General features: G+C 36.1%; 2 protein-coding genes across 7 annotated transcripts; one reads left to right on the top strand and one right to left on the bottom strand.

The window, feature by feature from the left end:
* The first annotated feature begins 1000 nt into the window (after positions 1-1000).
* Positions 1001-13426, top strand: DCL3 (dicer-like 3). 5 transcript variants are annotated; one of them, XM_088880387.1, is made up of 26 exons: positions 1008-1135; positions 1437-1572; positions 1769-1952; positions 2585-2698; positions 3140-3274; positions 3424-3493; positions 3759-3823; positions 3923-4054; positions 4741-4893; positions 5232-5355; positions 6429-6534; positions 6648-6840; positions 6925-7085; positions 7236-7454; positions 7585-7850; positions 8248-8513; positions 8618-9126; positions 9197-9291; positions 9568-9803; positions 9885-10094; positions 10284-10760; positions 11238-11507; positions 11658-11984; positions 12129-12357; positions 12600-12711; positions 12913-13426. In XM_088880387.1, the coding sequence occupies exons 2-26, from the start codon at positions 1463-1465 to the stop codon at positions 13103-13105; spliced, it is 4956 nt and encodes a 1651-aa protein (XP_088736513.1). In that variant the 5' UTR covers positions 1008-1135; positions 1437-1462; the 3' UTR covers positions 13106-13426. The 5 variants fall into 5 exon arrangements, with proteins under 5 accessions (XP_088736516.1, XP_088736518.1, XP_088736513.1 ...); XM_011085170.3 differs by having other exon boundaries at positions 1021-1272; XM_088880390.1 differs by lacking the exon at positions 12913-13426 and having other exon boundaries at positions 1001-1135; positions 12480-12619.
* Positions 13427-14776: 1350 nt separating this feature from the next.
* On the bottom strand, positions 14777-21459 carry LOC105165847 (3beta-hydroxysteroid-dehydrogenase/decarboxylase). 2 transcript variants are annotated; one of them, XM_011085034.3, is made up of 10 exons: positions 20965-21459; positions 19815-19904; positions 19549-19682; positions 18957-19127; positions 18512-18637; positions 17845-17924; positions 17479-17677; positions 16901-16976; positions 15975-16133; positions 14777-15126 (listed from the first exon to the last, which is right to left on the bottom strand). In XM_011085034.3, the coding sequence occupies exons 1-9, from the start codon at positions 21194-21196 to the stop codon at positions 15979-15981; spliced, it is 1263 nt and encodes a 420-aa protein (XP_011083336.1). In that variant the 5' UTR covers positions 21197-21459; the 3' UTR covers positions 14777-15126; positions 15975-15978. The 2 variants fall into 2 exon arrangements, with proteins under 2 accessions (XP_011083336.1, XP_020548414.2); XM_020692755.2 differs by lacking the exon at positions 20965-21459 and adding an exon at positions 20279-20354.
* Between the last annotated feature and the right edge of the window lie 797 nt (positions 21460-22256).

The raw sequence follows: 22256 nt of genomic DNA, 5'->3' as shown, positions 1-22256 counted from the left end.
ATATTATATCATTTTATTTATTTATTGTTAGGTATTTGTTCAACAATTAATGAATTATAAAATTATCCCATAATACTTAATGACGACGAAGATGAAGTAATTGTTAATAATGTATAATTGCTATAAATTGTTTGGATTGAATAATTTCTTTTCTACTTGAGAATTTTTTTTTTACTTGAATATTTGAATTAGGTTATGAAAATTTTTATTTATAATTGATATCTTAAATTTTATATTATATAATATATATATTTATAAAATAAATAAAAAATAAAAATAATTGGGTTCATCGGGTTAGACGAGCCCCGGTGGGTTTTGTACTAGGATGAGGCGGGTTTTAAAAATAATCGGGACGGGGTGGGTCTCGAGCCCACCAAAACCAGCCAGTTGCCACCCCTAATATGGGTAAATTATATTGACACCTCTGCTGATATTAGATAAAAATACACAAATATTTTATGTCATTTGCACAATTACAGCTACATATTTCGGGAGGTGTTAAGTATAATACTTTTTTATGGGATGTTTGTGTAGGCTTTATTTTTGAGTGGGAAGTGTAGTTATAATAAGAACTATAATTTTATTTACATATATTTATAATTTTATAAAAAATTAAATAAATATTTATAAATAATTACATATATTTATAATTTTATAAATATTTATTATAGTTATAATAAGAACTATAATTTTAATTACATATATTTGAGTAGGGGTGTTGGGGTGAATGTAATTTACAAATTTTTACTTCCATTCCCATAGAAGGAAATGGGCCCAAAAGGCTAAAAGTGTAGGCCCACTTGACAGGCATAGTCCGTTTCTATAATTTTGGGCCTCGTACTTATAAATTGCATCGGTTGGTGCACAAACACCGACAACTCTCTTGAAAAAGCACGCACGCTGTAAGAGTATGTACTTAACACGAAGGTTAGGAGAATGTCCCAGACGTACATGTGCTTGATACGCGTTAGTAAGTATTCAATAACAGCGGATTATGTCCTGGGAATCAACCAAAATCTGTCAGTCAGTCCTTCAGTCCTTCTTGAGTCCACCCACAACGTTTGCTATTATTCCGTATTTAAGGGAAAAAATCATCGGAAAGCAAGTGTCGGAAGTCTTCGTATTCGGAGCGTCTGTAAATCTTCCTGTTTCTGCTTCTTTTCTTGTTCTTCTTTGTGGGTTCTTCCGTAGTTGTGTTTTTATGGCCCTTTTTTTGTTTTGTTGTTTATATTCTCTGAGCGCCAGCTTTGTGTGAGAATTGTTAGCGTTAAAGTGAGTTCTTGATTGATGCCCTCATCTCTCTCTCTCTCTCCCCCTCTCCCACACACACATTCCACACACACACCATTCTTGTTTTCTGTGTAGAAGATTTTACGATTTTCTTGAATAAACTTTTAGCCAACCCCTCATGTTTTTCTCGTGTGATCATCACACAGGCTGTTCAAGAAAAACTAGTGAAGCAATGGGATCCGCAGAGAAAGCAAAGCCAAACCCATTGAAGAGAAGCTTTGAGTCCTTGATTTCTTCGCAGAGTGAACCCATGGATTCAGAAGTTTCATTCATACCCAGAGAGTATGTGCCTGTTTTCTTATTTTTGTTGTATTTTTTTTTTGTTCTTTATAATTATTTGTGGGTTTTTTGATTCTTGAAATTCTTGGTGCACAAGGGTTTTGTTTCTTTTTCTCTTTCACTGTTTTATTTAACTCCTGGTATAAAGTGCCGTTTTCATTATGGAATTTCAAACTAATGCGTTTTTCCTGCATGGTAGCTACCAATTGAAGGTTTATGAGGTGGCAATGAGGAGGAACACTATCGCAGTGCTGGAGACTGGGGCTGGAAAAACTATGATAGCAGTCATGATGATTAAAGAAATCGGGAAATCTTTGAAAAATGACAATGGTGGTAAAAAATTGATCGTTTTCTTGGCTCCCACTGTTCATCTTGTTCACCAGGCATGTTTCCTTTACTTTTTTTTTTCTTTTTTGTGCTTGTATCATTATCTTGAGTTTTGATTTATCTTCTGAACTCTGGTGTATGGTTTTGGGGAAAATTATTCTTGGTTGGATCAATGATTTTCTAATAGTTTACTAGTATGCATGTTCTTGATAAGCCCTGTTAAATTTTGGGAAATCTTGTTTCTCCTCCTGTTTTATGTGGCTGTTCTTTTATGTTATCTCATTCAAGTAATTAGTTTGTTTATTGTTTGTGGTGGTATATCTAGTTCTGTGAGACATTTGATAATTGAAATGTGTATAACCGTTTAGCTGCTCAGCGATAGACACTTGGTGCAGCTGGAATTATAAGGAATCTCATATTCCGGTTCCAATATCAGGGGCCCAACCAGGTTTTGGGACAGCATATGCCATTGTAAATTTAGAAAGTTCCAGGAGTTATGTGTACACTAATTAACACCTGCTGCACTACAGGGTCGCCCCTTTTCCAGTTTTCATTTATTCTTTGTTATACCGTCAAACTATTTCCATTCTATTTTCTTATTCCAGTTTATGGACAAAGACTGTTGGAAGAAACTGAGATTTTCTATGTGCGTGCTGCTTATCACTATGTTACTGATTGTACATGGCAGCAATATAAGGAGATAAAATCTCGCACAGAGCTTGATGTGGAGGAATACTATGGAGCTAGAGGGGTTGATGAATGGAGTGCCAAGAACTGGGAGAAGGAAATCAATGAGCATGATGTTAGTTGATTGGCTGTCATGGCTACATTATTCTGGATTTCCTTGCCATGCATACCCTGTCTTTTCTTGTGCTTCTGTTAAAACTATACTCGCTCTTTTTTCGCATTTTCGGTCCTGTCCACTTAAAATTGTAACAATATATTTGCTGTTAAAATGCTAGCCTTTTTAGTTGGAATGCAACATATGCAATACACTAAGCCTACTAATTTATTGTTTTTTCATTGCTCTAAACTAAATAAAACAGTTTCAGCAGTTGGTTAAGCTTGCACATTGTGATGATCACTAGAAATTTTTCCATAGTTCTGTTTATATTGTAATGGTGCATGCTAGAAACTTGGATTCTTGAACTGCTTGTATGGTAGTCGCATTAAATGCCAACATAGTTTGTATGTCACCGGTTTTTATGCAACTTGGATCTTAATCTGGTGTCTTGTTCTTTAGGTTTTGGTCATGACTCCTCAAATTTTATTGGATGCTTTGCGGAAGGCATACTTAAGTTTCACAGTATGTTGCTTTCTGATCCTGGATGAATGCCATCGAGCTACTGGAAACCATCCCTATGCAAGAATAATGAAGGTCAACTTCATTTGTTTTTGCTATCCATATATCTTTTGATTAATAAATCTCCTATTCTTCCTCTTGTTGGTTATTTTAATGTTGGGTTATATGTTCCTCGTACCGTCGTACGGAAAATTTGTTGCTGATGGTAGCTTCTGATTGTGTAGGAATTTTATCATATATCTACAGAAAGACCCAAGATATTTGGGATGACTGCCTCCCCAGTGATCAGGAAAGGTAAGCCCAACTTGTTCTCTGGAAAATTTGTGTTTCTAATGCATGATTCAATGGATCTGAAAGTTACTGTTCTTTTTGGTGTGTGTGATTAATATGCGGAAATATGCCTGTGCCGAACTGAATAGATGAGCCCTTTCTTACTACGGAACCTTTTTTCTTTTACATTGTACTTTTTTAAGTAATTTAAGTACAAGATTTTTGTTTGTCATCTCTCTATCTGCGTGAAATTTTTCTGCACATAATCCTACATGCCTGTGTTCACCAGGGGTGTCATGTGCTATAGACTCTGAGGAGCAAATACGGGAGCTTGAAACTCTGTTGGATTCCCAGGTAGTGTTTTTGAACTGCATAGACTAGAGGTGAAGATGCATTCTAAGATGATGTATGCATATTTATTGGTTCATGACAGATTTTCATGTGGTTACTCAGGTTTATACAGTAGAGGACAGCATTGGTCTTGGGGAATGTATCCCATCAGCAACAATTACATGCAGATTTTATGATCCAATTCAACCTCCCAATTTGGAAATGAAAGTGAAATTAGAATCTTCATTTTCTAAGGTGAATTTGTAGGATGCCTATAATGGTTTAACATGGAAGCAGAAAAATTGAAAAAAGTGAGATCCTTTCATACTTGAAAATATTTCCTGTAATGATGATCCAGTGGAGCTCCACAAGCCTGAGATCCCTTCCATCATTGTGTGCACTCTGTTATTTAGTCAATAGATGAAAAGATAAAAAATAAAAAAGAACGGTATTTTGAGTTTGGTAGCAGTAATTAACAATGAAAGTTTTCTTGGATCCTCTTTGCCTTCAAAAATATGATCCTTGTTGGGATTTTCATGCAAAACGTATGTGTTTATAGCACCCTGCACTGGTAGGCTGTGTCCATCGGTTTTCCAAACGTATGAAGAGAAGAGATAATTGAGCATGAAGTTCATATTTTAAGGCAGCATATCACAGCTCATGTTTTCTTCAGTATCTGTCGATTTTATCCTTATTTAAACTTGTTTGATTGATGACTTCTATTTTTTTATTCCATGTTGCATAATGTTTAAAGTTAGAAGCATCAGTGTGCATATAAAGCTCTTCAAATCTGCGGGGATGTGGTTATCATATATGCAGAATTAGACAAATAAGTGCTGTATATATGGAGTCTTATCATGGGTAAAAAGTCATAATCTCTGGTTTCAGTTTTGTGTATAAATATGGAGTGCTTACTCTATCGCCTTGCATCCTGCGGACAGTTTGATGCCATTTTGCTTGACTTCCAAAAGTTGCTGCCAAGCCAGTACAAAGATACGGATGATATATACAAGTTGCTGCGGGATAGACTGGCCAATGATCATTCAAAAATTTTATTTTGCCTTGAAAATCTCGGGCTTCTGTGTGCTTATGAGGTAGATAGACACTATATCTGTATGCTTAAAGACTACTCGCGCTGTTTTATTTAACTGAAGTCAGCTTTTTGCCAAATCACTATTTTACTTAATTTAACAAGCATTTTACAGTGATGCACTAGTTACAACAGATTATACTATCTTTCTGATACTACTATTATTACTTTTAAATTGTGTGTTTTTATCATATTCCTTAACAAATATATATGTTTGCTCCTTCCGCTCTATGCTCTTCTCAACAACACAATGACTTTGGATAAAGCTAAGATGATCTTTATCAATAGTCGTTGATCTCCCTTGTTCTATTTTAACCCTATACGCCAATTTCTTTGTTGTAGGCTGTTAAAGTCTGCCTAGAAAATACTCCTAAGATTCAAGAAGAATGCCAGGTTTATAAGGAAAGTGTTGGGCAATACGAGAATTTTCTTCGGGAGGTTATGTCAATAATGGAAGGACCTGATGGTAAGTTCTACTCTTTTCATCTTAAAACAAATTTGCATGATAAGATATTTTTCCATGACTTCCAGCTTCACTTGTGCTCTTTACGTATTTTTGCAATCTCTCTGACGAAATCAAGTTCCAGAGCCAGATATGTACCATATATTCTCACTTCGTATAAACTTGAATGTAAGAACTTGGCCTGAAAAGCAAAAGTATTATATAAGTATAATCTGTAGGACATGGTTGCAAACAATCATGAATGCACACCAACAAATGTGACGGAGGATACTAACTGAAAAAAGGTGCTTTGTCGTTGTCTTGTAGAACATCATTTTTGGCTCCCTATATTTGGCAATTGATGAACAGAGCAATTTTCTGACTATGGACAGAAGTGTTGCATTTGTTAACTCTGGTCTCCTCTTTATTACTACATGCAATGCAAATATGAGACTTGAACTAGAACTTAGTTTATAAGTACAGTCTACAATGTTTATTTATGGTAACTTTAGCATCTTTCTCTGTCATGTCAATGCTTTTTATTGACCACGTGCCCTATAATCGGGAAGAGTGTTTGGTGCATCCATACCCATGTGCTTGCTGTAGTCCAAGTGAACAGGTCATATTAAGGATGTTGTTCTTCATTCAGATGTATGCCCCTGATCTGTAAATAGTAACGTGCTCCATTGAAAATCATACTTCCTCTATTCTAAAAAATCCCAGATCCAGGTTATGTTTGTCCAGATGCATATACCCTATAATCAGAACGTGAAAGGTAAACATTTCAATAGTCTTAATCCATCATGCCATACTAAATTCCCTTGATTGTACTTGTTTTTTTCAACAACATTGAATATTATTTTAGTGAAATGTAATGGAATGGGCAGGATGCATGTATTTGATGTCAACTTCTTTAATCCCTATTCTAATATTGCTGATACAGTTCTTCGAGTTAACATCTGAGATTCTTATAGGTATTCTTGTTTAAAGTGTCCACTTATATAAGTGTTGGAAGAAAAGGAATAACAGTAGCAATAGTTATAGAAAGAAAAAAGATACTTAGAATCTTACTATTCTCAATCTTACTGTCTTTGCAGAGCAGAAGAAGCTTCTGGATGGTGTGCGTGGTGGATCAGATGCGTTAGCTACTGGCCAAATATCTTCAAAGCTACATGAACTCCTTGAAATTTTTAGATCATTTGGGTAACAAGTCTTATGTCACTATTCGCTGGTATTTGTTCAGATGCTTTTATGGCCCACATTATCTGTTTGATGTACGGATTTCCTTTTTGACATTGTCTCTTCTAATGCTGCAGGAAAGAGACAGAGGTCCTTTGTATCATATTTGTTGAACGAATAATTGCTGCTAAAGTAATTGAAAGATTGATGAAGAAGACTACTGACTTGTCACATTTTAACGTATCATATTTGACTGGAAGTAACTCTTCTGCTGGTGGACTTACACCAAAAGTACAGACTGAAATTTTGAAATCATTTCGTCATGGAAAGGTGAGTTTTCTTATGGTACCTTGACATAAGAAAGTATTACAGTTTCCTTTCCTGTTTCCTTGATAGATGAGTAAGATGTTCTAGGTCAATCTTTTGTTTTCTACTGATGTGGTTGAGGAGGGAATTCATGTGGCCAAATGTTCCTCTGTAATTCGCTTTGATCTACCACAAACTGTTCGTAGTTATGTACAATCGAGGGGACGAGCTCGTCAGAAAGATTCTCAATACATCATCATGCTTGAAAGGTGACACATTCATGGATGCTATTTCTCTGCTCTAATCTTACCGTTGGTTTAAAATATATTCAAACAAGTAGTCTGGAGATGCCATCCACTTCTGCCTATCGAGTCCCATATCATGCAGCAAGTCTAACAAACGCTTGTTACATGTTCCAGAGGAAACACAAAGCAAATAGATCACATGTCATACATTACTAGGAGCGAGAATTATATGAAAAATACAACCATGAAGAGAGACCCTGATGACCTTGTGGTAAAAGCTCCAGTTACCAATGAAGAACTTGCATATGTCTCAGAGTCGACTGGGGCATCAGTAACTGCCAGTTCCAGCCTAAGCCTTATACAAAGATATTGCCAAAAACTCCCTGGAGACAAGTACATATACGTATCTTTCTCTTTTTTCTCATCAACAAGGAAATTAGCCGGATTGTTTTCTTTGGGTTTATCACTAGGCAGAGTTTTATCAGACATAATTTATCTAGTTAACTGTCATCTCCTTCTGCAGGTACTTTATTCCGAAGCCAAAATTTGAGCAGTTGGTGGAAGGGAGCTTGTATAGGTGTAAACTGATTCTACCTCTTAATGCAGCTTTTCAGACTATCATTGGTCCTGAAGCTCGCAACTTTCATGTAGCTAAGCAGCTTGTTTGCTTGGATGCATGTAAGAAGTTGCATGTAATGGGGGCTCTTAACGATCATCTACTTCCCTCCAATGAAGACTCTTCACAGAATGATTCCACCTCAAACATCAAAGTATTAGCTTCTGGAGCAGGTATGTATATAACACTGCGTCTGCCAAGTTCTTTTTCTTTTTTGAACTCAATAATTGGACATGCAAATCCCAAATATGTGGACGTGAATTGACTGAATAGGAAGACTTGAGCTATTGGAATCTATGTCGAGGCAATACTGTTGAGTCAGTTTTTGATTTATTGTATTAGATAAGCCATCTTATTCAGAAAAGTCATCTGCCTATCTGATTCATTGGCTGTATATCCATGCCTCATGTCTAAGTGCATGCTTAATATGTTTGCATTTATTATGCTTCATGGGTTGGGGTCGTTCAACTTGTATTATTACCTAAATCTTGCTGAATTTCGTGGAGTTGAATTGGTAATTGATTTTCTAGTTTAGTGCTTTCATAATTTGTTTGTATGCAATGCTTCTAGGAACAACAAAGAGAAAGGAATTACATGGTTCCATTAGCATCCGCATGCTGTCCGGAACTTGGGGAGATGATGGTGCCATTTTTCATGCATACAGAATCGACTTTTCTTGCAACATTGCTGAACAAAAGTATTCCAGTTTTGTACTTTTATTGGCATCAAAGTTAGACGATGATGTGGGGAATATTGAAGTGGAGCTGTACTTGTTATCAAAGTTTGTCAGAGCTTTTGTTTCATCATGTGGGGAAATACATCTGGATTCTCAGCAGGTTCATATCATATGTCAAAACTCACAATCTGCTTCATCGTATTGTCATTATGTAGTTTATATTATTTCATTCTCTGATTTGTAACAAACCTCCTTGCATAACAGGTGGCAAAAGCAAAATGCTTTCAAGAACTGATATTTAATGGTTTGTTTGGGAAATTGTTTTTCAAATCATCAGGAGTAAGAAAATTTTTATTTCAAACAGAGGAATCATTATGGGATCCGTCAAATATGTATTTACTCTTACCCTTGTCAGAGGAAACAGCTACTGAGAGACCATTGAAGATTAATTGGATGGGAATTGAGTCTTGTGTTTCAGCAGTGAAGTTTCTGAAAAGGAATGCTTGGTTAAATTTTCAGCACCCTGAAGCAATAAAAGATAAGTCATTCCCTCCTGCAAGTGGTTCAGTTATGACTAAATTCAATAGCGATATCATTCACTTGGCCAATATATCTGCATATGCGGATGGCCTCAAGGAAATGGTGGTTGTAGCCATTCATACTGGCAGAATTTATTCGATTCTGTATGCTGTTGCTGGTACATCTGCAGAAAGCCCATTTGAAGGGGATACTGATGCGAGTTATTCATCCTTCGCAGATTATTACAATAAAAAGTGCGTTGTTAAGGACTTTTTATTTCTGTTTCATACTTATTTTCCCATTATTTACTTTTATTAGTGCCAGGTATGGCATTGTTCTAAAGTATCCAGAGCAGCCTTTGTTGCTTCTGAAGCAAAGTCATAATTCGCACAATCTTCTTGTGGACTTTAGAAACGAAGGTTAGTCAAATTTCATGCTTGATGAGTTGAAATTTTTTCCCCTAAAGCTTGGAATTGGAGACGCATCATGTTCTTTTAATGCCTTTGCTTTTTGCACAATCATATTTTTTTATAATGCCTTTGTGTGACACTCTTGTTAGCATTTATCAGGACGGTGCATCGTAGTGGCCCCTCTTTGAACAATTGTTGAACCTTTTCAACAGTTTCTGCATGTGCTTTTATGTTTTTCTTGGTCAATAGGATTTGTATTCTAAGGGTATCTCCTAAGTTATTCAGGTGCTTCATTAAAGAATAAATCAAAAGATCTTCGAGAAAAGGTTGTGGGAAAGCCACAACAACATGCCCACATGCCACCGGAGCTTCTAGTTAGCACTGATATCAGAACAGATGTCTTGAAGCCGTTCTACCTGCTACCTTCCCTAATGCACCGGATGGAGTCTCTTATGTTGTCCAGTCAGCTTAGGGAAGAAATTTCTAGTCGTGCTGGCCATTTCGAAATATCAAGCTCTTTAGTATGTACTTCTATATAGTACCTTATTACTTTTATATTTGTATACTTCTGTTTTGAACTGAACTTTTACTTGCATAATTAGATTTTGGAAGCTCTCACTACTCTAAGATGTAATGAAACTTTCTCCATGGAGCGATTGGAATTGCTTGGAGATTCAGTTTTAAAGTATGCTGTAAGCTGCCACCTCTTTCTTAAGTATCCCAAGAAGCATGAAGGACAATTGTCTTCTCATCGTTCCAGGATTGTTTCCAACTCAGCTCTCCATAAATTGGGAACCAATTGCAAGTTGCAGGTGTGATTTGGTTACCTTTATCATAGCGGGCAGTTTTATTCAATTTTTCATTTGCCTCTCTTCATTTTCCTTCCAAGGGGCGTGTTTTTGTCTTAGCAAGAATTTTCGGGTACCTTGTTGAATGCTTCTCTTGCCTTTCCGAATTTATCATCTACTTTCTTTAAGTTCACTGTTTCTTGTTTACCAAAGGAATACATAAGAGATTGTGCATTTGATCCACGGCGATGGACTGCTCCAGGACAGCGTTCCATATGGCCTTCTCCGTGCCGCCACGGATTGGATAGCATGGAAGTCCCGTTGGACAGCAAATTTTTCAGTGAAGACGCAAAACTATTGCTTGGAAAAACCTGTGATAGAGGTCACCGGTGGATGGGTTCCAAAACCATATCTGATTGCGTTGAAGCTCTAATTGGGGCGTACTATGTCGGTGGTGGATTGACTGCTGCCCTTAGTTTGATGAAGTGGCTTGGTGTGGAGGCTGAAGTTGAGCTTTCGTTGATAGATGATGCTATTAGAGTGGCTTCTCTATATTCTTATGCTCCAAAAGCTGAGGATATCTTCATTCTAGAGTCGAAGCTTGGGTATATATTCTCCACCAAAGGATTATTGCTTGAGGCCATTACACATGCAACTGAACCTGATCAAGGTGTTCGCTACTGTTACCAGGTGTGTGCCAAAATTTTGAAGTTGAATACAAGGGTTTCTACCCTGATTATTTATAGGTTCTTCTAACCCATGCTTGCAGCAAAAAGATAGTTCAGGAAATGTATCTTGAAGTTCATGCTCCTCTATAACATTATATAGCTCTCTCCTTTGCTCCCTGTGTACGGAGAGTGTAGAGATTATTTGACAAACCTCGCAAAAAGAACCTTAGAAATCAAGAATTTTAACAGCACGTTTTAAATTTTTACCAGGTGTAAAGTGGAAATGTTAAATATTTACCATCACTTTGCTCCCAATACTGCAGTAGGAAAATTTTTTTTTGAAGTAAGACCACATTGTGCATTCAACTCTTCTAAAACATAATTCATTTTTCGCAACCTTTTCCTTGGTATTGGATAGAAATCCTAATTATTGGAGACACTTCACGTTATAAATTTACTGTCCAACTGACATCTTTCTAAATATATGGATCTATGGCAGCGGCTTGAATTTCTTGGTGATGCTGTGCTGGATATACTTATTACATTGCATCTTTATGAAAATCATAAGAATGTTGATCCAGGGGATTTGACAGACTTGCGTTCTGCATCTGTTAACAATGACAATTTTGCAATTGCTGCTGTGAAACGGAACCTTCACTCGCACCTTCAGCATGGCTCTTTCTATCTTGAAAGTCAAATATCAGAATTTGTTAAGCATGTAGCTGATATGAGCACCACGGTATTGACACCAGATACTAAAGGTCCCAAGGTAAGTTTTTCAGTGTCCAGCCGCTTACTATTATTAGTTTAATACTGTTTTTCATATAATCTTGTTTTCGATTACCAGAATCTACATTTGTCCTCCTGCCTTGCTTGTTTTCCAAGTGCATATTAAATGCTAACTTCTTTTCTGGTTTAGGTACTTGGGGACTTGGTGGAAAGCATAGCCGGGGCAATACTAATTGATTCTAGTCTTAATTTGGATAAAGTTTGGAAAGTGTTTAAACCACTGTTATCACCGATTGTGACTCCTGATAAGCTCGAACTTCCTCCTTCACGTGAACTGATGGAATTATGCGACTCTCTCGGTTACTTCATCAAAGAGCATTTTGCTGCAGATGGAGATATCGTGCGAGCAGAACTTAAGCTACAGCTTGAAGATGTTCTCTTAGAAGCTCAGGGTTCTGGACCTAACAGGAAAGCTTCGAAGGGAATGGCAGCTCTTTGTTTACTGAAGGAATTAGAGGTTTCTCTCTGCTTGTCTTCTTGTTCTTCTGATTAACGGTAGCTAATTGAGTAGAAAGTTTAACCAAGGAGAACATTTCTTTACTGGTGTTGCTGGAGCTTCGTATAGCATTTGAATGACTTGGATTCTTTAATTCTGACACAGTTGAGAGGGATTACATCTTCCAAACGGAGAAAAACTGATACAGATAATGTTGACAACTCGCCCTCCCCAAGGTCAGATGATAATATCCGCAGCCAGCCAGATGGTGAAGCTTCTGGATCAGCAACTGAAAAGCCGAAGCCACCTGAATTGCAGCCCGACATAAATGGAGATCTATTGAAGAGAGCTTGCTCTGCTAGAGCCCATGATTCGAAGACCGCTGACGTCCTAGGTATTTATCATTGTTTTCTCAAGATTTGCAACTTCAAAGAATAATGACAGTCAATTCCACAATCACATGCAGTAACTAGGTTCAAATGTGACATGGATTTCTGTCCTTTTTCTCACCTCCAGCTGGTACAATGAACACACACACACAAGAAGAGTTCGATTCAAGCATGTGCGCTGCTCATCATATTATGTCTGAGGACGTCGTAGAATTTCTTTCAAGGTTGTAATTTTTCTTTCTTACAGTGCTGCCACCTGTTGACATGAAGAAAGGAGGTGCGCGGAATTCGCTCTACGCCCTCTGCAAGAAATTACAATGGCCAATGCCTGCTTTTGATACAATGGAGCAAAAATCTAGGTTTGTGTTGCAGAAATTTCTAGAAGAGGTTTTATAATTTCAAAAGAGGAAAGGGAATAGTAAATAGTTGCGATAATTCCCAAGGAGTCGTTATAATTAACCCTGATTGATTTCTTCGTTTCATCTAATTATTGTTCTGATGTAAGACACAATTTTCTTGTGTCGAGCATTGTTGGCCTAATGGTAATTGCCGTTGCACAGAACTCCCATTCAGATTGGTGACAGAACAGGGTTCAATAGTTTCAAGTCACAAATCAGCCTGACCATCCCTGATTTTGGTAAAATCGAACTCATTGGAGAGGCAAGAGCCGACAAGAAGAGCTCTTTCGATTCGGCTGCTCTTGTGATGCTGTACGAACTTGAGAGACGGGGAAAGATCATAATAGGCGAATGAGTAAGCCACCAGAAAAGCTGACATATTGATATGGTGTGGGAATGCATGGTGAGACGAGCAACGGGCCAACAGGCGTACCCTTGGGTAGGAGCAAATGTCATTCAGGGTTCGACACTTTTGCTTTTATTCATCGGCCTTCGTTTCGATACACTCCCATGACTATTGAACTAATTCTTGATGAAAGATCCTCCTCAACCTTGCCCCCTTTTGCAAAGAATGGTATATGTATTTATGTATTTCCAAATTGGGGTGGAGGAAATTGTATAGCCTAATTGAATTTAAGTAGGTTTCATTTATCAATTTGGGAGTACTTTGGCTTAATAGATGTGTGCAACATATTTCATGTTTTAACATACCAATTCTGGGTTAAGGAGAAATCAAAACCAAAAGTTTCAAGTTTAAATTGTTGATGCTCCTAAAGATTAGAAAGGTGAAAAAATGTCGACCCTCCCATATTATAAAGGGTAAATTATAATGAACTTTTTGGTGATTTGATATAAGTATAACGGATAGTTACATATGTAGATTTTCAGTGGTTTGGAAAATTATATTTAGTACTTTTAGAGATTTGTTTTGTCTGACAAATAAGTGCTTTAATTAGTTAAAATTTATTGAATTTGTTGCTATTAACAAAAAAATAAATAAAAAGAAGATATATTGAACCTCGATTGATTTATGATCAATTTATTGCAGGTTAAATAATTTTTTTTATGATCAAATTATCCTTATACATTAATGCATGTGAGGAGATATATCATCATCATTGTAAGGATAGTTTAGTTCGGAAAAAATTGTTTGATTTATAAAAAATCAGTATTATATCAATTTAGGGTAAATATTAATTTTTATTCAATTTTTTTGTTAATATTGACAAATTCAGTGAATTTTGACCAAGCAGAGAATTTATTTGTTAGACGAAAGCAAACTTCAGCGGCGGGGTGTTAGATGAAAATTTTCAAACCACAAGGGCTTTATGTATAATCACCCCAAATTTATATTAGAGATATATTCACCTCTCCTAATATTTAGTGTAATTATACATAGACCCTCTGTGATTTGAGAAATTATATCTAGCAACTCTAGGGTTAGCTTTCATCCAATAAATAAGTCCCTCTATTGATTAAAATTCACTAAATTTGTTGATATTAATAATAAAACTGAATGAAAATCGATATTTACCGTCGATTGATTTATTGCAGGTCAAATAATTTTTTTTTTGACTAAACTATCTTTATAATATTGAAGATATACCTCCTCATATGCATTATCTTGTGAAGACATGTAAGAGTAATTTGGCCACAAATTTTTTTTTGACATATAATAAATTAATTGAAGTTAAATATATATTTTTAATTTTTTTTATTAATATCAACAAATTTAGACTAAATTTTGAGTAACTGATAAACTTATTTGTTAAACGAAAATAAATCTTAAGAGTGTTAGATGTAATTTTTTAAATTGGAGGAGGTTTACATGTAATTACACCAAATCTCAAAAGAGAGGAGTGTAATCATCCCAAATGTTTGTGTTGTTTGAGAGATTATGAATAGCTGGAGTAAGCAACGTGCACCGTGTTGCTTGCTTGAGTTGTCAGTTGTCTTGATATCAATCTTACAAAAATTTATAGAAGTGTAGGTTACCCCAGGAAATAAAATCTAGTTAGACGCTATATATAATTACGACAAAGAAGGCTATTACCAAATATTCAGGAATCAGAAGACAAAGCTTAGGCATGTTTGTTTACTTTCCTCTAAACGACATGACTGTTGCTGCTAAAGCACTATTTGTGATGAACAATAAAACCCAGGAAATGCTTTACCCAAAAGAATTTATCCGGTTACCAAAGAGAGGAGAGGGGCATGGGAGAACAAAAGATGAAGGATCATAGCACTTCATGTGAACCGTGGGGACATTATTAGAGTGCGCGGTTCTTGCTCTGTATGGAAATGTTTCAGCAAATACAGAAGCTCTTTCCTTTCCCTTTAACTTGAGGATGAAGGTGAATTGATGGTAGCAAAAATCTGAGAGGAGAAACAGCAACATGAAATGCCATGAGATCTGGGGTTTCAAAGTATGTTGGTCACAGTATATAATGCCACAGTTAAACTAAACCAGTTACATCAGAATAATTTCAAAGTCAACTACATAGACATACTTGCAGCAGCATGCCGAGACATAAAAAAAATTCAAGCACAAAATAGCAGACAGACCTATGATAAAGGATTATACAGAGAAACAGCAAGACACGGTCAGCTGACAAGAAATTCAGTAACAGTAAATTGCAAATAGAGGGAAGCATCATTGATAAAAATGGCGAGTAAAACAGCAAACTATGCTATCCTTTTCTCATCTTAATCCTTTGGAAGAGATTTGGAAGCTTCAAGGACTAGCAACTTCTCCAATGGAGTGAATCTGACACAGTTCTTAGGACACCAGATTGAACTGCTGATGTTAGGGCATTGTACAACAGGCAACTAAAGACACAAAACACTTTCAATAAGTTGGATAATGGCAACAGTTAAAAAGTACTTAATTTTTAACTATAGAGCCCACGATTTTTATATCACTTATGACAGAATTCCACCTAGAAGCCATGGACAGCGCATGGAACTTCGATTCAGTGATTTCTCTATCTTATATCCCAGTCTGCACCACTATATTACCAGAAGTGAGCATTCCCTGGAAAGGGCATCTGTGCAAATCTCACCTTCCCTTTAATTATGAAAAATGCAGATCATGTACCATGCATCCCAAGGTAGCAGGTTTGCAACTAGAAACAACAAGAAGATTGAAGTACACTGACCAAATCTAGCAAAAGCAATAATAATTATGTAGACCTAAAAAAGGAGGAAAAGGTAGTCATGCGTACATTTCTAGGCTAGTTTGCCAATGATGAAAAGGATAACTGATGCTGCTAACAGAAGCGTGGAAGCTACTGTCACAGTCGTATACCCAGCTGCAATCAAACTGAAGTAAGCTGCACCCAGGATCAATACCACCATGATTGAGAGCTTTTTATTCCTCACAGCTGGAAGTGCCATTACCAATTATTAGAGATTACAGAAAACATCAGAAGTTTCAAGTCAAATATTAATCTCAAGCTCTCATTAAATGAAAGCTCTTCACTTCCATAAGTAATAGTGTGAAATATTGAAAATCACCCAAGGAGCAGAGGTGATTTCTCAGGGAAAAAAAGCGACCACACAATGCTGTAGAAATGCAACAATAGCAATGCAAATGATAAAAGCACAATAAAGTATGCATATATCAGAGAATAACAAATATGCATTGGGAAAATGACTATTTAGGTACAGTCTTGTTTTCTTCAATTCTTCTCCCAAGTTTACAGCCAACTTCATTTTTCTTCTTTCATAATGATTATTGTATTTCCCCTACTCCACTTTATGGTACTCCCCTGACCCAGTTTTGCTTTTATTGATCAAGCCCAAGCCCTGGGCATCATAAGTTGCATAACTGCATCCATATGGTTCTGAACTAGTTTCTGAAACAAGTTTTTAATATTCCAGACCCTCTTCCTTAAATGCCCTTTGCATGGTCTTCCTCAAACTGTTTATTTGCTACTTGCTTGTTTGCCCTTTTGACATTTCTCAAGCTACAAACCACAGGTACACTGTTTTATCCTGATTCACAATGCATATTACTGCAAATAAAGTCTATATTGTTAAATCACAAAGAATGCAGATCATGCACTATATTTACTGAACCTTGCAATACACTCATACTGGAATCCTTGAAGAAGAAGGAAAGCTAAGGTAGAAAGGAAAATTTTAGTACCTTTTTGACTGCCCATTTTGGTTTCAACACCGGCCCTCAAGTGTGGGTACGATTCAATAGTTCTTCTAAGGCCTTCCTGCAAATAACACCAGTGAGAGAAAATCATGAAAGTGATTAAGTGAGACAAATTGAGCTCAGTCTCCATGAGGAAGCCTCCTATAACATCATTTCTGGTACATAGTTGATGAAACAGCCAAATATCAAAAGAAAGAAAAAATTATAAGTATCAAATTCATTTTAATTCATGTGTGTCAGCATTGCCTTTTTGTGTGGGTGGGTTTTCTTTTTCTTTCTTCTTCTTCTTCTTCTTCTTTTTCTTTTTTCTTTTTTTTGTGTTATGGTTTACGAAACCAACAGAAGCAGCAAGGCTCTGTTTATTTCGTGGTCCTAAAAAATTTACAGAACAGCATGAAGCACCAACCAAGGCTTATAAAGTCTAGATTTCTAATTATATCAGATAGCCTTAAATAAATAGCATAATCACTTATCGAAATGGTGGAACTCCATCTTGCAGCCAGCACAGATGGAGGGATTTTCTTACAAGATAGAAGATGACTTATTAAGGGGCATGTGTGGACCTGGAGAGACACAATAGGTATGTAGCCAAGACGATCATGGGCTTTAGAACAATCAAAAGTTCTGTTGCGAGATAGAAGTCTAATCCTTGAAGGTGTTAACTGTGGCACCTTCATTCCATAAGGAGCTAAAATTTTATAAATCAATTCCACCATAAGTGCAATTGGCATCATGACACAGGCAGGAATCTTGATCTTTGGCCTGCATAATACACAAGAAGAAACAAAGATACATATAAAGTTTATTATGTAACACCAAAAGAGCAAATGATCCCTCTGTAGAGAATTGGACTGGACCATATAGAATGCTCTAATAACTAGGGAAGTTGAAGAGTGGGATTGAATAAAGATGCTTTAAAGGAAGACTACCTTTGATAACCCAGACCTTCAAGAATGAGAGACATGAAATCCCAAAATCTTATTGGTTCCTTATTGGTAATGAAGTATGCCTGCAAGCCAGATTTGCAAAAGAAATTCTGTTATTGAGGCTCCCACCCAGGTGAGGCAATTTGCGCCAAAGAAAAGAGTGAACTGGAAACCTTCCTCTTATGCCCATAAGCTATCGAAGATAATTGGGCAATCAGGAAATCTGGAAGAATCTGACATGTGAATAAATCTAAAAGCTTCAAAGGGTAATTAGTTGCTTAGAGCAAATGTATACATAATTTTTGTCTAAACTGCATTTAGATGGCTGCTCTCATATTAACATGAAACTTAGAGTTGGTGCACAAATTTTCATCAGTCAATTGCATACAAAATCTAAAATAAGCTATATGCATAAAGCATATATCAATATAATAAGCCAAACTATGAGAAAAAAACTTTGTTTCCAGTAAACGCCCAATGTTTTTGAAAAGGAGAACCAGTTTATGATTGTACAATAAGATGCATTTGAAAGAACTTGATTGGCAGCCACAAACATCCTTCATACAAAATTTCTGGCATAAGGATTTGGACTAGAATTATATGCACTTAAACAGACACTGGTTGCTTAAATATACAACCACGTAGGGGTTGCAATAAAATAAAACGCTACCTGTCCCGCAGCTCTCTCTGCTACTGTCTTTTCAGATGCCAAAGCTCGCTCAGCACATACGTGAGCATGTGCCACATTCTCTACATAAGTAAAATCATACATGTTTTTGCCATCTCCAATGATGAACTGTCATTCACATCAGCAAATCAGAGAAAATAACCAAAATTGTTGTAATATACCTTGCCAAGAACAATTTGTGTAACGGGGAAAAACTTTTAAATTAAAATTGAAAATGAAAACCATGAGATACAAAACCAAACTTTGTCAAGTAGAACCAGAATAAAATAAGTGAAGGGATCCAAAAAACATATTCCATTTAACGCACACATAGCATTCTCTCTTAAATGAAATCTTGTATATATTAACTGCAAACAAGACAGGTAGCTTGTAATTGAGAGCAAGTAAAAGCAAGACTCAGTAACAAGATAAAACAAGAAACTCTCACCTTTGATTTCCCAGCCCTGGCGGCAGCAACTAAAGATGGAACAAGCAGCTTATCACCAGGCCCAAAAATGCTGCTAGGTCGAATGCAGCATGTTAGAAGTCCATTTGAACCATTTGACTTGATAACGAGGGCCTCTCCTTCAGCTTTCGTGGCAGAGTATGAATCATTGTGCTTAAAAAGTTAACCAGGACAAAAATCTAGTGATTAGATTGAGGGGCCTTGATCAAAAAACATGAGCACACAACTGAAAGCATAGGTGAGGAAGTGTCTGACATAATCCTCACATTGATAGCTCAAGCAAAATAAGCTTAGAAAAAAGACACAAGAGTTTTTAGTTTTTCAATCCCAAGGTAGTAAAGTAAAATCACACAAACATTACATTTCCGAAGGCAACAAGGGATAATGGAAATAAAGAGAAAATCAATTTTCATCAAAGAGGATATAGAGATTTTAAGTTAGAAGAAACTCAACCAGTGATAATTAAAAAAAATAAAATTCAACAATAATGCAAATAATATTACTCTAATAATCATTTCCAGCATTGAGCTAAAGAAAATCGGAATATCATATGAGATGGTTCAGGCCTTCATACCTTAGAAGGGTAAGGCAATGATTCATTTCCATTGAATATTCCATGAACTCCGTCGAAGATTACACTTGGTGAGCTTGTATATATAAGTCGTTTTACTTTCAGCTCAATACATGCATCGATGATGTTCTTAGTTCCTGTGGGCCACAGGTTACAATCAGCAAAGCAAAACATTGTTTGTTACGAAAATGTGGGCTAGATAATTTCTAAATGCAAACACACATAGAGCACATGCATCTGGCTCTGACCTAGCAGACCTAAAACTTAACCTTGTACATTAACAGAATAATGCAGCTGATGGTTATTGATGGAGGAATCAGGAGCAGCCATGTGAAAGACAACTTCAGCTCCTCGGCAAGCTGCATTCACAATGGTAACGAAAAAAAGAAAAGCCAAACATTATGTTAAACATCCAGAGTAACGTCCAAATAAAAGCACCACTATCGTAAAATCATGGAGTAAAACTTGCCAACTTCGATTTTTAGTCAAACTATACCCAACATTTTGAACTGTTCAGTTTGAGTTGGGAAGCGTGGACTTGGAAAATCGAGATGATTTTCCTTGAATTTGACTGTATATTTAAGAATCCAATTCTGAGCACAAAATTCATGGTGCCAAACACAGTTGAGAATCCTATAAGAAATATCATCTCTAATAGAAGTGGTCAATTAACAATCTTAAATCCCTGGAAAAACCAGAAAGAAATACACTCCAGAGCTCATGAAAAAATTACCAGAGTTAGACTGTGATACACTACATAAAATACATATGCAAAGGTGCAACGCTGAATGTACCACAGTACCAGAATCAGAATGATTCAGATGATAACAAACGCTCTTAAGCATAATTTTGAACCATTCTCTATGGAAAAAAGGCTATAGAAATTTTTAAATGTCATAAATGTCAAACCGTGGACAAACCTAGTATGCTTCAACAAAAGTAGTAAAAGAGGTACAACATCACCTACTTTCCAGCACGAGTCACTGTTTTAAATCATATCTCAAATACATTTCACTATTCAAAAGACATATCACATCAATTGTAGCCATCATATTTTATATTATATTTGACACATTTATATATGACACCAACTATCATCATCGTACTTTATTTCACGTTCTAACACATTAAAAAATCATCTTCATCTAAACCACACTAATTTTCATCTTATGTAGATGAAATGCGATCAAATGCCAAACAATCATTTTCGACACTGCTCGGTCAACTTAATTAAATTTTTCATTCCTCACTAGCTTGCATCAAGACTATATATTTTTGTGCATGAAAGAAAAACTGACTAATCTAAACTAAATATGCACAACCTTCATTATTCACAATCGCTACAGACAGCAGAAAGCCGAAACAAAAATTTCAAAGAAATCAAACCTCAGAAACAAAACTAATGCTGAAAAATAGAACCTTCTAGCACTTGCGATTTGACGCGAAGATCTGCTGACACGTACTGCGCGCGACCAGACTTGAGAGCCTCGCCGACAACGCCATTCTCCTCGTCTGGATCGAGCTGGACCGTAGGTCCTAAATCAGCAATACGCACACAAAACATGTCGTACTTGATGAGCATCAACACCAGATGCCTCGCCGCAAATCCTCGCCCGCCGGTCACCACGCACCACCTCTCCTCCCCGCCCATGTTTCCCCAATTTTAATCGGTATTTTCAGTAATGCGCCCACGTGAAATGATAACAGAGCAACTATAGATATCAGGCAGAGCAGAGAAGAATAGATAAATGTGAGTGGAGATTAAGATGCGTGATTAGAAATTGATGTCCGATTAGGGAGATAATTAGTTAATCGAAAAGGAAGAACGTGATTTAATTTTGATGTGGGTTAGGGTAATAATTAACGCCTCATGCCTGGATCTTGGACTAAACCAATCTTGAGCTTATTGTTGTTTGAAATGTTTGATCAGATATTAATAACTGTATTATAAAATAAATTATAATAATAATGGTCCTCCTGTCCGTCCCTACATTAATTATATTGGGACATCACGTGCTATGGCAGTTCATCTGAGCATTAGTGTTTGGTACAAGTTGTTCTATTTGTAAGCCAAAAAGCGTGCAACGATGGGAAGGTTCAAGGTCGTGTTTGACGATGATATGATGATAGAATAATACATAAGTCCTTCTTAGAAATATTAATTGATTCCTTTTTTTTAAGATTTAATTTATATTCTTATATTTGGTGCTTATTTAATGTACCATACTTATTATTTGATTGATCATTTTTTCTTAACTGTACATAAATTACAAGACAAATGTATTATACTTACTATATAATTTAAATTTGGCCGAATCAGATTATTTTCCTCCAATCAAACTATATTAAAAAGTTTTAAATTTGAATTTGGGCTTTTAGTAGTGTAATCTCTCCTATAGTTGAAAATATGTCCAAAACTTGTCGATTGGATTTTATATTTCAAATTTTACTGCATATTTTATTTTTATTTAACAAATATTTATTATGTGTATAAATAATATTATCTTTATACACGTGATGTATACATGTTAAATGTATAAAAGATGCAACTAAAAAAAATCCAATCCCCCAAAGGAAAAAAAAAAATGCAATTTTAGCCTGTAACTTAGGGAATGTGGCATTTTTTTTTATCCTGTATGAATTAATTTTTACAATTTAGTTCTGTAATTTTATAATTTTGATAATTTCTGTCCTTTTTCAATCAATTTGTT

This window comes from Sesamum indicum, linkage group LG1 (genome assembly GCF_026168435.1).
Source record: "Sesamum indicum cultivar Baizhima isolate 11 linkage group LG1, ASM2616843v1, whole genome shotgun sequence".
Classification (NCBI taxonomy): domain Eukaryota; kingdom Viridiplantae; phylum Streptophyta; class Magnoliopsida; order Lamiales; family Pedaliaceae; genus Sesamum; species Sesamum indicum.
The sequence above is the reverse complement of the archived record's forward strand: the minus strand, read 5'-3'. Positions and strand labels throughout refer to the sequence as shown.